At 55.7% G+C, this 15,581-nt stretch overlaps 1 protein-coding gene across 4 annotated transcripts in view; it reads right to left on the bottom strand.

Annotated features, from left to right (window-relative positions):
• Positions 1 to 4,555: 4,555 nt before the first annotated feature.
• Positions 4,556 to 15,581, bottom strand: part of HPS4 (HPS4 biogenesis of lysosomal organelles complex 3 subunit 2) — a 27,647-nt gene continuing 16,621 nt past the window's right edge. For 3 of the 4 annotated variants that reach the window (XM_027050752.2, XM_027050751.2, XM_027050759.2), the window contains 4 exons: positions 14,224 to 15,115; positions 8,851 to 8,983; positions 8,247 to 8,355; positions 4,556 to 6,042 (listed from right to left, as the gene is read on the bottom strand). In XM_027050752.2, the coding sequence (XP_026906553.2) occupies positions 5,655 to 6,042; positions 8,247 to 8,355; positions 8,851 to 8,983; positions 14,224 to 15,115 (1,522 nt within the window). In that variant the 3' untranslated portion in view covers positions 4,556 to 5,654. The remainder of the gene's footprint in view (positions 6,043 to 8,246; positions 8,356 to 8,850; positions 8,984 to 14,223; positions 15,116 to 15,581) is intronic. The other variant, XM_053206450.1, reaches the window with a different exon arrangement.

The raw sequence follows: 15,581 nt of genomic DNA, 5'->3' as shown, positions 1-15,581 counted from the left end.
GTTATCGTCCCACGAGTACTGGGGGCCGACACTGGGGTAAAGCCGAGACAGTTGTGTGCATTTAACACAGAAGATGTGGGCTCAGAGCAGCAGTTGCCGGGAACAAGGTCATGTGGCCAGCTGGAAGAGGAGCCGGAATTAGAAGAAAGGTACCAAACGCACGGTCTGGCAGGCTTTGGAACCCCACCCATACCTTCAGGTCTCACCTTCATCGCTGGCACAGGGTCCCCCCTGGAGATGCCATTTGCCCTTTTGGGACACTCACCGAAACCCCCACTTTGAGGGTCCACACAATATGCCACCCCTTTACATAATTACCCTTTCCTCTCCGTTCCCAAGAAGACGACACTGAGGTTCCGGGAAATAAAGTAGCTTGGCCCCATTTCCACAGCAGTAAAGTTAAAGGGGTGTGATCTGAGCTCCGGGCCCTGTCGCCAAAGCCCGCGTCCCTCAACTGCGGCAGGAACCCCTTTGGGCTGGATGGAGCAAAGGACATACGCAATGCCTTGTCACCAGTGCATGGGAGGTGGGGGCTGGCTTGTCTCCTCTTCTCTCCAGCCACAGGGCCTTGTGGGGTCTGGTGTTCAGGTCCCCCGGCCCTCCCCTGGGAGTGCGGGGCCCAGCTGAGCGGGAAAGCAGGGCCAAGTACACCACCGGCTCTCTGCTCAGACCCGAGGGCACACGGGCAGCCAGCTTCTTGGCTCTAACAGGATCCAGAAGCTCCGTGCATTTCATTCCCAGGAGAAAGACAGCTGATTTCAGGTTCCAACACTTAAAGTAAACAGAGGGGAAATGTCCTTTTTTTTTCGTTAGCCTTGAAGCCCTCGGAACCTTCCCCTTCAGCTTCCCAGATTCAACAAACGCACGGAACAAAGATCCAGAGTCTCTTTTTTCCCTCCTCGGCCTCGTCGACAAGTGTCGGCTGTACACGTGTCCTCCCCAGTGTCCTTGCAGGGGCCCCAGGGGACTTGCCCCTCCCGTTGTCCTGCTTCTCATCCATTCAGGAGCCGATGGACCCACTCCCCTTTGCCCCAGGATGTTTGCATGGGGGCAATGCTGGCAGTGCGGCGGGGCGTGTTAGTCTCCTGTGGCCGCCGTGACCAGTTGCCACGAAAACAACTGCATTCTCACGCACTTCTGGGGGCCCACGTCCGCAGTCCGTTTCACTGGGCCCGAATCAGCGCGTCACCAGCGTGGCCCCCCTTCCGGAGGCTCTAGGGCACAAGCCGTCCCTCACCTCTCCGGGCATCCAGCGGCCCCCGGCGTTCCTTGACTTGTGACCGTGGCGCTCCAGTCTCTGCCTCCACGTCTCCCCCTCTCGGTGTGGATCGTCTTCCTCTGCCTGTCAGTGAGGACACTTGTGGTAGCACTGAGATAATCCAGAACGTTCTCTGCATCTCCAGATTCTTAATCACACCAGCAGAGCAGTTATCGTACGAGGTAACACAAGTGCCAGGGATGAGCACACGGTACCTTTGGGGGCCACCATTCGCACAGCACAGAGCACGTGCTGCGGGGTGTGCGGTGTCAGAGGGGGTGCGAAGGGCTTGTCAGCCGCCGAAAGGACCGCCATGGGGTTGGCACTCGAGAGACCCCAGAGCCAGTCACTGCAGCCAGGCCTCCCGTGCTACCACTGTCAAGGTGATGGGAGCCAGTGATCCTAGATGCTTCCCTCTAGCAGGGAGCCAGTTTGATTAGGCTCAGGCACCCCCCTAGGGACTGGAAGTCCTTTCCCAGCAGGAATCTGGTTGTCCCTATTAATCACTCCAGGGGAACTTGATCCTTAAGGTTCACGAGCTGTAAATGCTGGGCAGCAGATGCAGACTGACCCCAAACAGACCCTTTCACTCCCTGCTCATCCTGTGTTCCCCGCTCACATAAGGCTGTCATCCAGGATGACTGGGGCATTCAGGTGTCACTTGTAAACCAGATCCTGTCCTGCAGATGCCACCAGGGAGCACCTCCCTGGGGGCACGGGGCCCGCTCTGACAGAAGGGCCCCTGCTCTGGGGAGCCTCAAGTCTAGAGGCTAATTTTGAGGGTAGGGGCCCCGGGCTGTCATTAAGTGATGTTCTCATAGCCACCGGAAGCTCTGCAGTATCACACAGGAAGACGAGGGGTTAAGCGTTCCTCTTCTAGCAGCCTTGGGGCCACAGTCACGATCAAGGCTGCTGCTGAGGTCCCTGAGCCAGGCTCCACTGCAGAAAGTAAACGGGACCACAGAAGCAAAGGGAAGGGGTGTACAACATTTATGGACTTCACCTTTTCTGGATTAATCCCGGGTGGATGAGACTCGGTGGCGGGGGGGGGGGGGGTGGTCCTTTTCCATACACAATGGGTACGTATTGGACAGTCCCATCTTGGTGGAGAGTGGAAGAAGGTTCTCAGCACAAATTACTTTATAAAGCTGTCTTCTTCGGTCTGGTGCTGGGGGTGGGGGTGCTGGGGGGCACTGGCTGAGGGCAAGTTGGAGCCAGAGGACCGTGTGCCAAAGCAGCTGCAGCTGGGAGCCCAGAGGGCTGGGCCAGGGTGACGGTGAGCCGTTCAAGGCGTCTGCAGTGGGAGGCCACCCTCCAGACTGACCCCAGCTCCTGGACAAGAAAAAAGGTGAGGGGCTGGCCCTCACCCCCTCCTCTTGCTGCCTCCTGCCAACTCCCCCTTCTCAGCTCCAAGGCACGCATTCTAGGACCAAGAAATGATCATCCAGGGACCTTCCCAGCTTCCTCCATCGTGCTACCCATGCTCCAGCTGCAGCTGATGGGTTTCCTCAAACTGCAGGGGAAAGCCTCACTGGTGCCCACACACCTCCATCACAGGCCTCCCAGAAAAGCGGGACAGGTAGGGCCAGGAAGGCTGGGGGCTTGGGGCCATTTGGGTGGACATTCACTTTCAGAAGAGGGTAGCCTGCATGGGGGCACCTGGGTGGCTGGAGTAGGAAGAGGGGCCAGGGCAGGGCCCAGATGAGAGGAAGCAGGGACCCGGCTGACTATCAGTGTCAGGCTCTGGGAGCCGTAGGGAGAAAGCTGAGGGAGTGATCACAGTATGTTCCTCAGTTGTCCAGCCCAGCTCTCCAAGGTGGGAAAGGGGGTACCCGGCGTCTGAGAAACTGCAGCTTTGTCTAGCATCAGGCTAAAAAGCAGTGCCGAAGCAGTACGGAACCTAGTTTGGTGGATGGGGTATTGGCATAAAAGTTGTCTTAATCATCTACCACCGTGTAACAAATGACCCCCAAACGGTGGCTCGGGACCACATGCGTTTATCAAGTCACATGCTTTCAGAAGGCTGGGAATCCGGAAGCAGCTTAGCTTGCTGGTTCTGGTTCAATTTCTCCAGAGGCTGCACTCATCTGAAGGCTTGACCGGGGCGGAAGCAAGACGGCTCCCTCACACGGCTGTGGGCAGGAGACCCTCACCATGAGGGCTCCTCCGTGGGCTGCTTGAACGTCAGCTTGCCCCAAATGAGGTGACCCGTGAGACGGAAGCTGCTGTGCGTTGTGTAACCTGCTCCCAGAAGTCATACTGTCGTCGTTACCATGTTCTATTCATTAGAAACGAATCACTAAGTACAGCCCACGCTCAGGGGAGGAGGACCAGATCCCTCATTTGTAGCAAAGCATCTGTGGATGTGTTTTGAAATGACCGTTGTGTGTGGCTGTCCATGTAACTGTTAAGACTTAATTTGGGGGGGAAGGAATAAAGGGGGAGCATCTGGCTGCTGCCTCGAGCGTGGATGCTCAGAAACAGAGACATTTTGTATTAAGAGTGTTTTTTTTGAGGCTCAATGGCAGCCCTGAGAATGTAGAAGGAGAGAGAGGTTCCTGAAAGCAAACCCAGCAAGATTCAGGTCTGCAGATGGCATGACATCTAGGAAAGCCAAGCAACTTGCTCGTGAAACAGATCCGGTCCGGAAGAGTCCTTGAACTCGGGCAGTTAGCTGAGCTGTGAGGAAGCAGATGACCATGGGTTCCGGGCTCCAAATTCTGTCCCCGTTTCAATACGTGACAGGTTGTGATGCCCCTGAGCTCAGAGCTGGGTCCCTCGGAATTCTGGTGTCCCAGCGAGCAAGAGGCAAAGCACGGCTATCTGAAAACACCCCACAGCAGGAAAGGACTGTGTGGTGTGTCCGTCAGTCACGGAAGGTTCCTTGGCAGGCTGGCACAGAGGCTCATAGTGAATTTCTTCTTGGAAAATTTAGCGGAGCAGTAGGACAGTACATGTCTGCCCTAGCTTGGGGAATGGTCCTCCTCCATCTGGGAACAGGACCCTTGTAGGCCGGCCAGTGGCAGCAGGGATTCCAGGGAGAGGTGGAAGGAAGGGTGGCTGGGCCTGGTGTGCTGGGCCAGCCACGCTGACCCGGCACAGCAGCTGCGGCCGGTCACCCTCACGGACAGACCATTCTGAAGTGCGCCCGCACTCACCTGCCTGCGTCAATTCAGGCATGGCAAACTGCGTCCGTGCCAAATGGGCGCATGTGCGTGCGCACACACACACACACACACACACACAAAATATCTTTACCTTAACTTTCTCACTAGAGAGGTCACCATGACTCACAACTCAATAGCATTTTGGGCTGTTTTATTTTTAGCCCTGGGCAACTCCTTTCAAGACAAGACACGGTCACAAACATTAGGCACTTGTTCACCGACATGAAACTATTAACATTGCAGTTTCCAAACGGAAGTCTCAGGTACTCCCAGTAAACAGTTCAGACCCTGGTAAAGATCTCATCCTGTGTTCTGTATCACATTATTGTAAACTCTCTGCCTGGAGCATGGGCCCGGGAACACGGATGAACGCTGCTCCCTTTCGTGCAGCCACCGCTGGAAAGCACAGCTTGGCTTTTGCCCCGTTTTGAGAACTCCTGTTTGAGGACCTTCACTGGAGAGGGGCCAGCTGCATGGCCCACGTTGCACCAAAGGCGCACGGCCCGGTGTGCCATCACCCAGTTCCCGGGGCTCACGGCTACCTTAGAACCCCAGGCTCCCTCCCATGTTATCAAGACTTGCCCCCACTGTGGGTGTTCCAAAGAACAGAACAAAACTCCTGGTTTTGAATATAGTTCTAGAAGCATGCAAACGAGGTGCTTCTGGCATCCCTGCCTGCCTCCCTGCGTTGCTCGTCCAGACCTCCCGGGGGGGCCACTCCAAAGAACACCTACCTGAGGTGTGGGGGTTCGGTCTGCTGGCTGACAAATCCTACCCCCTGCAGCCCTGCCTCACACCGCCCCCTGGACTCAGGACAACAGGGTTGCAGAGAAAATGCTCGTGGTACTAGTCAGGGTCCAGATGCAATAGCAGCGAAAAGTGACAGGTGCCCAAGACCGCGTGTGACGGGACAACTACCTGGCCCTGCCCCTCTTTGGTTGGGAGCCAAAAGCACCCGGCCCGGCCGCAACCTGGCCAGCGTAACAAAGCCCTTTATCGCGTGCTCCAGGTCCGCTGACCCGAAGAACTACCCGCTCAAGCCCCAACCTACAAAAGGAGTGACACGCACGCACGTATCATCATGTTCCTACAAGGGGAATGTGCCGAGGAAACTAGAACAGAGGGACTTTCAAGAAGGCGCAACTTCTTTGCTATTCGACTTGCTCATCCTCTCCTGGGGTGATGAACTTCCTGCCGCAGCCCGGTTCAGAGCAAGTTCACCCCGTGCTTCAGCAGCTTCCGCTTGGCTTTGCCGGGGAGGCTGAAGGCGCCGTCCTGCGGGCTCGGGAAGCCGGAGCTCCGCGCCGCCACCGCCAGCTGCTGGAAATAGGTCTCCTGGACGGGGCTGCAACAGGCATACACGGCCGTGGAGGCGTTTCTGAGGGGGAAGAAAGAAGACAACGGTCCCAGGCTGCCTGGGCAGGCCTCTGACCACACAGAGACCTCGGGAGGTGCTCGGCAGGGGCCCAGCGACCCCAAATGCTGGCAGGACCGGGGGGGGGGGGGCAGCTGCTGCGGTTCGGGGTTCGACTTGCGCACTCGAGTTCCAGGCTTCGGTGCCAAGAGACGTCTTCCTTCCTTTCGACTCTCTGGAGGCTGGCGCTGTCCGTGGCGGCCCTGGCCACAGAGCCCGAGGTTAGGGTAAGTGCAGGACTGTGCTGGCGGGTGCACGTTTGGCTGACAGCAGAGCAGCTCCACCAAGCGCTCTCGGGCAGCCTGGCTCAGTCCTCACCCAGCCTTACGCAGCAGCGGCGAGGGCACCTGGAGGCGCAGGGCTGGGCGATGCCACCAGGCTGACGAGCACGGACAGTGTCCACGGAAGGCGGCTGGATGAGTGGGGGCAGTGAGGGCAGAGGAGAGGGCTGCAACATCAAGTGACAGGAAACCTGTCACAGAAGCGGAGGGAGGGGTGAGGGGCCCGGGCAAAGGAGGACCCACTAGGGAGGAAGTGACTCCGGGGCCAGGCAACCACCTGGTTCCCTGATCCTGCCTGTCTCGGACTATTTCCCCGCTGGGCGTCAGTTTCTCCAAGTCTAGTAAAAGGGAGTGGAGTCAGGGACCCTGGGCCCAGCTCACTGGGATTGCTGCTTCCAGGTGAGGTAGGAGGAGAATCCCGTCTTCCTCCAGCTTCCCCCTCTGGGACCTCAAGGGGCCAGAAGGGTCCACCTGGCCTACGTGTTTTGTGGCACTTGCTAGACAGTGGGATGAGTCACGGACGAGTCATCACAGGCACCCGGAGGGAGCACCGCGGCCTGGTGGCTACAGGCCTGGAGCTGGGCTCACACACGCATGATCCCAGGCCCGTGGCTTCCTAGCTGGGTGCCCCCTGCTAAGTTACTCCTCCTGAGTCCCAGCTCTAAGTCCCAGATCTGCAAAATGGATATGACAACAGTGAATCCCATCGCTGAGACTTTTCTTGAGACTAAATGAGGAAAACACACAGAAACTGCTTAGTACATGGTGAGTGGTTAAGAAATGGTGGCCGCTGTTTCTGTTACTATTAAAATAAGCCACGGATGCCAACACAAAACCCCACTTGGCTCCAAAATACTGCAGGGCCACAAGGTGGTTAATACATCCCAAGCTGACATTTGACTCATTTCCATCCCTCTCTAAACAACCTCCCCCCCCCCCCACACACACACCCTGACAAAACCGGTTCCCAAACCAGTGACTGTAAATGTCCCTCTAGGTTGCCAGCTTGGGGCAGCTCTGACTTAAAGCCAGAGGAGGCACATTTATTATGGGAAAATATCCTGAAATACTGACCCCCGGGTACAGGGCATTAGCACCACGTCACCATGACGGCCGAGGCCCCCGTGTGCGTCTGTGGGAGTCCAGCGCCCGCGCCCCTCCCTCTCGACCACCCTGCCCGCCCCTGAACTGGAAATATGGGGACACAGTGGGCACTTCAGAGTCAGAGAGACGTGGGTTCAAATCCTGGCTCTTGCCCCTTAATCAGAATGTGACCCTGGGACAAGTTGCTGATCCTTTTTGTGCTTCGGTATCCGCATCTATACAATGAAGAGGAAAAAACGCACTTTCCCAAATGGTTGCCAGGATTCGGTGGAATCACAGACATACAGTGGGCCCTCCCCTTGTGCCCTCTAACTTGCCTTATGTTCTACCGGTTTCATTAGAGAAGCATGTAGGGAGAGAAAGGAGAACTCAGTTGGTTAAATACTATAAATTACAATGCTAATTTATGGAGCTATACCTACCAACATGGCGATGGGTAGGATACATCATAAAATGAAAAAAGAAACTTGTAAAAACAGCACGTTAGTGTGATCCTGTTTTCTAGAAGAAAAGCTATTAGCATAATGAAAATACTGACCGTCTATGTTTTATAAGCAAAAAAGCAAACCCCAAACAACAAAACCTGGAGTACGAGGCACCAAACGATTATCTGTGGGGATCTTTTGGGTGTGTGGCGGGTGAGGGGAGGCGAGCATTTTACTTCACAGATTCGGGTCAGTCTGTTTTGCTGTAAGCACATGACTCAGGTCAGATGGCAGCAACAGCACTCAGGCATCGCTCCAGGCAAGGGACAGAGGCCCCCTGTCCCCGCAAGGCGGTGGGGACCTCAGCTTTCCTCACTGTTGCAGCTTATCGTCTAAAGCAGGTCCGAGCCCCAGGCAAGTCCCCAGAAAATACAGGACGTGGGAAAGCATGACAGGAGGTGACGGCGGGCAGGGGAGCGGACCCAAGGAGAAGCACTGGAATGTTCTTCATTTCGTGATGCGTAAGGCTGTGGCCCGGACCCCTGGGAAGGCCACTCTGGGTGCAGGACTTCAAGAGGGACCCTGGGGGACGCTCACCTGATGGTCATCTCATACAGCGCAGGCAGCCGGGCAAAGTCCGAGTGCATGAGGCCGATGGCCCGGAGAAAGCGGCGGTCCTGGGCGGTGGCCACCTGTGGCAGGTTCGCTTGTGGAAGAGGACACAGAGGTTGTGGCAGGGGACTCCCCTGGCCGACCGGCCCACCCCTGGCACTGTAGGCTGGGAGAGCGTGTGGCTCGCGGCCACGGGCGCAGGGGCCCAGGGTGTCGGCCACCTACGGCTGCCACCATGCGACGCAGCACGCGCTATCCCTGTGAATGAGCAACGCCGGGTTTCCGCCCATGGATCCCACCGCTTTGAGGCAGACCTTATCACAGATATTTGAACATGTGTGTGCTTCTCTCCAAATGTTGGAGAAACAACCAAAAAAAGACAAATGAGTAAGGGAGTGTTTGCCAAGCGGATTCTAAACTCAGTGGGAGCTGGCTCCAAGCGAGAAAGCAGCCTCTTAACCGCGGTCCACAACTCCAGGCGGAGCACCAACAACGGGGCGCCGGCCCCGAGTATGAACCCACCCCCCCCACCCCCCCCCCCGACCCCCCACCGCGAGGAGACACCCTGGCCCCGCACGCCTCTCCTTACTCGTCAGCACATTCTGGATGCGGTCATAATGCGTGAAGTTGTACGTCCTGCTGGGGAAGGCAGCGGCGTCTTTGGGCAGCGTCTCCTTCAGGTGGACCTCCAGCCCGTTCAGGGACGCCAGGCTGCTGTGGTACTGCGGACGGGCAGCGGAGACTTAGGAATATCCCCGTGGCCATCCGATTGAGCAAAAACGACCCTTGGGGCGACGCCTGGGCGGCTCAGTCGGCTAAGCACGCGACACTCAGTTTCGGCTCAGGTCGTGATCTCATGGTTCGGGAGTTTAAGCCCTGAGTCAGGCGCCACGTGGAAAGTGCGGAACCTGCTTGGGATTCCCTCTCCCCCTCTCTCTCTGATCCTCCCCCGCTGGTACACGTGTGTGCACACACACTGTCTCTCAAAATAAATAAGTAAACTTAAAAAGAAAGGACTCTGACCGGTGTTTTTACCCGTTTTTAGGGAAGTACTAACTCTTGCCCTTGTGTTTTGATGTTTTCCTAAAATGGCAGAAAAATCAGAAGACAGGTGAATGGAAAAGCTGAAAAGGAAGCAGAGAAAAACGGTCCATAACCTGACCACATAGTCGTCGCCACTGCCGGCATCTTGGTACATCTTCTGACCGTGACTTTCCCGCCCGGGCACACATTTTCATAGCACGGGTGGCCGGTCCCACCCCCAGTGCTTCTCGCCAGGAGCCTGGGCTGAGAAGCATCCCCCCCCCCCCCCCCGATCGTCTGCAGTGAGTTTGCCTCTCTCTGGGGCATCTAGAATAGTACCAACCACACCCCCAAACAGGGGTCAGATGGACTTCTGTGCTCTGTGGTTCAGAGGAGGAATCTGGTTGAGGAAAGCTGTCTGGGAGGGGAGGCCCAACCACCTGTATTTTAAAACAACCTCCCAGGATGAGTCACGTGCAGGTACAGCTGAGAACACAGAACTACACCATTTTGTAGGATTCTTTCTTTCTTTTTTTTTTTTTAACATTTATTTATTTTTGAGACAGAGAGAGGCAGAGCATGAACAGGGGAGGGACAGAGAGAGAGGGAGACACAGAATCCAAAGCAGGCTCCAGGCTCTGAGCTGTCAGCACAGAGCCCGACGTGGGGCTCGAACCCACGGACCGTGAGATCATGACCTGAGCCGAAGTCGGACGCTTAACCGACTGAGCCACCCAGGCGCCCCGTAGGATTCTTTCTTTATAGAATAAAAATGGGATCAAACCATAAATAACGATTGATATGAGTTTTATAGCTTAATGATACAGCATGAACTATGCTCTCCGTCCTTAAAACTATTCTCTTGCAACGTCAAATATCATTCTCCAACGGCTGTCTGGTAGTCTTTGAGTTCCGCTTTGGACTTGACCAAATACATCGGTCGCAGCCTGAGGGACTCGGTCTGAGGCAGGGCCCCCTCCTGCCCCTGTCCTGAGGCTGCTTAGGCCACGAGAAGGCCACCGCCGCCCCGGGGAAGCAGGTGGCTCATCCTGGCCAGATGATCAGGGGCAAGTTAACTGAATTTTCTGTGTCTCACTTTTTTTTTCCATCTGCAAAATGGGACGACGACAGGGCTGTTGAGTGCAGTAAGTGAAAATAACACACATAAAAGTCCACTGTAAGCTCTGAAAGTGCTACCCTGGGGGAAAGGCATTTTTACAGAGTCAAGAAAGCGAAAGTTATCGTCAAAGAAGAGGGATCTTTTTAACGGGCACTTTTAACCACCACTCGTCTGTGGACTGTTACTCAACAGCCGTGTAGAAAAATAAGCACACGTGAAAAGTACAGAGTTGGAAGTGTACTGGGCTCATGTTAGTTCTTCTCTCTGAGTGTCTTAGAAGTGATTTGCGGGGCACCTGGGTGGCTCAGTTGGTTGAGCGTCTGACTTCAGCTCAGGTCACGATCTCGTGGTTTGGGAGTTCGAGCCCCGCATCAGGCTCTGTGCTGATAGCTGGGAGCCTGGAGCCTGCTTCAGATTCCATGTCTCTGGCTCTCTCTGCCCCTCCCCCGCTTGTGCTCTGTCTCTCAAAAATGAATGTTAAAAAAAAAAAAAAATTAAAAAAAAAAGAAGTGATTTTCAAAGGCAATACATCTGCACACAAGGGTTCAACCTTTATATCCGCAGCGCCTAGCACAGTGCCAGGCCCCTAGTAGGTACGCGATAAACATCAACACAGTGAGCAGATAAAGGGGCAGATCCAATGCAAGCACATCCCACTTATGGGCTATTGCGTTTAAACTGAGGTGCGTGGTAAAAAAGTCAAAGGACCCATGCTCAGGGATCTCCTGGTCCGATCATCGCTATAGCATAACAGACACAGCCCTTCACCGATGCTAACGAGCCTATCTGAATAGATGGGCGCACACACCCGCACAACCTGTCACCAGGAAATCAGACTACAGCCTCGCTGGAAGTTTCTGGACCTCAGGAACCTCATAACCGTCATCCCTTCCATCGTGAGCTGGTGCCCAAAGGAGGGGATAATGGGGACAGAAAGTGAGGTGTGCTAAAACCCGAGTTTTTCCTGTGGGTACTGAACTCTGCTTCTGGAATTTTCTGCCCAACTTGTAGTCAAGGTAAAATCACTTAAGCAAAAACACACATTCACACGATGTTGTGTCAAATGATATGCAGACGAGTTTTTACTGGGAACCAATGCTGTCATCTATATGAGGGGTCAGCAAACCATGGCCCGGGTGCCAAATCCAGCCAATTGCCTGTTTTCATAGAGCCTGAGAGCTAAGCATGGTTTTTACAAATTTATATGGTTAGGAAAAAAAAAATCAAAAGAATAATATTGTGACATATGAATATCATACGAAGTTCCAATTTCCGTATCCATGAGTAACGTATTATTGGAACACAGCCACTACGTTTATTTACATATTGTCTGTGATTGTTATTGTCTTACAAGAGCAAAGCCGAATAATTGTACAAAGCTGAAAATATGTGCTAGGTCTTGCTTTACATTCCAAGTTTGCCAAGCCCTGATATATGCTAACACACACATGATCCCCATGACGGCCCCAGGATATATGAAGCTGGGCTGATTCCTGGACCCTCCAGCTTCTAATCCACGGTAAAGCAAGGGGCCTGAATGTCAGCGTGTGCCAAAATGTGCTGAAGAAATGATGCAATAACATGCACTCACCCAAAGCACTAGTTTCACGGGGGACAGGTGCATTTTCATGAGGTATTTTGTGCTAACACCGTGGCACTAACCTCAAGCCTCATCTACTGTGCACAGACAGCTCAAAGTCCTACTGTAGCGATGAATAACTGATCTGATCACTGTACTTGAAGATCGGTGAGATTATCTTGGGTTTTGAGAAGGAAACTATTGGTGGCTCTATGCTGCCCCCTGGTGTGAGCGTACTCCGTTTTCTCTGAACCATTCCCCACCTCTTAGCGGCTCCCGCCCCCACCCCTTTCCACCTGCTCCCCACCCCCGGCCGAGGCAAACACGAAGAGGTGGCAGATTATCTGCTGAAAGACGAGTTGGCAAATGGCACGAGGATGACCTGGTGGTGTGTAACGTGACCAAGGAGCCCTTTCAAAGAGGGCGGGGGAGGGGGTGTCCTCACTGCCACATCTGAACTGTAGTTTACCATTCTTCAGGGGACTGGCTTTTCTAGACAGCAACAGAGGGTCTGGAGGGAAATCAGGTCAAGTGTTTTGGATGCAGGCCCAGGACAAAAAGGCAATAAAACATCTCTCCCAATTGTAAAACAGGCAACCTCTGGGCTTGGTCAACAAAACCTGCTCTCAAAACGGCAAGCCGATGAAAGTTATTCCTGACCCTTTTTAGAAAAGACGAGTTTTTCTTCTTCATTAAGCTGCCTCTCTTTCCTGGGGCCCACCCATCTGTTTCTCCTTTGCATGAAAGCCCACAGAGGCCGCTGTCCTGATATGGAGGACCTGCTCGTGATAAACCAAGTCAGACCCCTTGAGGGTCAGATCAGTGGGGGAACAGACAGGCGGGGGCGGCGAGACGAGGAACAAACAAAAATTCCGGGCCCTCCACTCCCATCAGGTCTCCCGATGAGGCTGTTTTCTTCCTGGTAGAACGGGGATCACAGTGCCTACCCCCAGTGCTGTTCTCAGGCTTGGCTGAAGTAACAGATGTAAAGGCTTCAGCATACAGTGAATGCAGAATACATTTTAATCTACTTCCTTCCTCAGGAGCAGCCCGTGCTATTTTTTTCTTTTTCTTTTTTTCTTTTTTTTTTCGTGGGGGAAAAGTAAAGGTATCATATCCACTTCACTGCACCTGAATGCTGGGCCTTCAAGACAACCTGTCTACGGCTTGGCACGAAGCAGAAGAGGCCATGAAAACCAAGGCATCGGGGAGAGGACGCCCACAGAACCACCACCATGCGTCCCCGTGCAGTGTCAGAAGGAGACAGATAAGTCACTCATAGCTGCGGGGAAGGAGGGTGCGGGAAGCGAACAGGCCGCCCTGGGTACTGCGGGGTCTGTGGAGCGGGGAGTAAGCCAGCCAGGGCTGGAGAGGGGCAGCGGCTTGCCTCGGGGCTCTGTGCAGAGGAAGCTGCCTTCCCTCCCCGCTCTGTGTTCCAAGGTGACCCGCTCACTTATGGAGGGTCACCAGCCCTGCATGCTAATGAGATCAGCTTAGAATAATATAGATTTAAGGACAAAAACAAGGCAAGCCCCAGGACACCATCTGCCCTGCAGCAACTTCTGCCAACTAAGGCAAGACTGTTACTATAGCAACTGGATCTCCAGCGCGGGCCTAAGCTCCAAGCTCGGAGCAGGTCAGTTCACTGCTACAAGCAGGGAAGGGGCTGGAATGCTCGAAGGGGAGCCTTCCGGAGCCAGTCAGCATTTCAGATGTCCAAGGTCCTTTAGGAAGGAGCTACAGATCACCGCAGTTCGGTGCAGGGAGACTACGGCCTCCAGAACACTCCCCACCCAGGCTGTGGCACGTGCAGAGGACAGACTCCAGCTGACACAGAACCCGCAGGTACCCGGGCTGGGAAGTGAGGCCCCGGGGGACGCGGCGGGGGGGGGGGGGGGAGGGGGAGGGGGAACGCACGACAACGGCTGTGCTCCCGGTCTCCACCTGCCAGTACCCCCCACACTGCCAAGGGGGAACCAGAGCATCGCAGCCCTGCGCTCTGGGAAACTGGAGGAAGCAGGGAGGGGCCAGAGAACGGACTCCTGTTGGACACCCCAGCCCCCGGCACTGTGCTCTGCGCTGGACGACTCGTCCCCACGAACCCAGGGCGTAGGTACCACCCTCATCCCCTCCGCGTAGAGTGGGACTTCGGCGCAAGGTCACGCGGCACCTGTGCGCCGCCCTGAGGGGAGCACCTTCCTGCCCGTCCCCTCCCAGCAGACAGGTCTGTGCACACTCACCACCTCCTCGATGGCTGCGTCGTCGCCCAGCAGCGGCTCCTCGGCCAGCAGGGACAGCACCAGCCCGTTGACATCGTGGGTGTAGAGGTTCATCGGCACAAGCCCCTCACGGGATGTGGGGGCTGACCTCGGGTCATTTCTGTTTGCAGAGGGACCGTCGTCCTGAGACTCTGCCAAGTCAGAGCCGCCGGGTGTTGAGCGGCTGTCACGAACCCCAACAGGCTGCTCTGTGCCTCGTTCGCCCACGGGAAGCATGGTTCCTTCCTGCCTCGAGTCTGAGCAAGGCCATGACCACGGCCTGCTCGTCCTTCCAGGGAGGCGGTCTTCCCTGGGAGAGGGGGCTGGGCTGCTGTCCCCTGGAAGGTCGTTGTGCCGCTCCAGGGCTCCGTTCTGGGGGGGGATCTCAGGAGTGGACAGAGACAGGAAGCTGCTGAGGGCATCAGGCGGCTTGGGTTCCTGGCTGCCAGAGTCACTGGCACATTCCTCAAAGCAAGGACTGCCACCATCTGGGGCACACGTACTCGGGAGGGCAAAATAACCCAGGCACATTCCTGTTTCCCGAGCTTCTGGAATGTGGATCTCAGACAAGTCCGGTTCCTCCTCCGCCCAGGGCAGACGAGGTTCCCTCGTCGGGGAGCCGCGGAGACCAGGCCCCTTGTCCCTGGCCGGGCTGTGCTGTCTTGCAGGCTTGACGTTCTCCAGATCACGGCCAGGCAAGCACCTGTCCTCCCCCTTGCCATCTGGCCATGCTACGTCAGGACCCGTAGGCTCGGGAGTGGTTGCCAACGTCCAGGCCGCAGATCCCACGTGGCCAGTGGCGTTTTCGGTGGGGGCAGATGTGCTCCAACGCTGGGCTGAGTGCTCCTGGAGTCCGGCCGGCGGGGCAGCCGAGCTAGCAAAGCAGACAGACATGACGGAGGGGCGCCCGACTGAGGGCAGGACAGGTGCCCTTCCCCGGGGGAGACTGAAGCATCGCTTCTCTAAAGAGCAGGGCCCTCGGTGACAAGTGGGTGCCCAAGGCCACAGAGCCCAAGAGGCCATCGTGGTCAATCCACAGGAGTAAAAGTAAGGCGATGTCTGGCCCTCGGGGCTTCACGCGGTGCTACGAGACCGCGTACTGGCAACGGCAGGGCCCCTGCTGAATGAGAGCCACCCCGCCTGGAAGTCTACTCTGAGTCGAGCCTTACGCTAGATGTTGTACGTACGCTATTTCCAATTTTGACTCCGAGCCCGTGAAGTAGGTTATTACTGGGTCCGATTTACAGCCAGGGAATGGACTTGCCCAAGGTCACACAGCTGGTAAGCGGCAGAGCTGGGACCTGAAACCCACACCCATCTCGCGAGGCCAGCCGCCCCAG

This window comes from Acinonyx jubatus, chromosome D3, assembly GCF_027475565.1.
Source record: "Acinonyx jubatus isolate Ajub_Pintada_27869175 chromosome D3, VMU_Ajub_asm_v1.0, whole genome shotgun sequence".
Classification (NCBI taxonomy): Eukaryota; Metazoa; Chordata; class Mammalia; order Carnivora; family Felidae; genus Acinonyx; species Acinonyx jubatus.
Note: the sequence above shows the minus strand (reverse complement) of the source record. Positions and strands in the feature narration are given on the sequence as shown.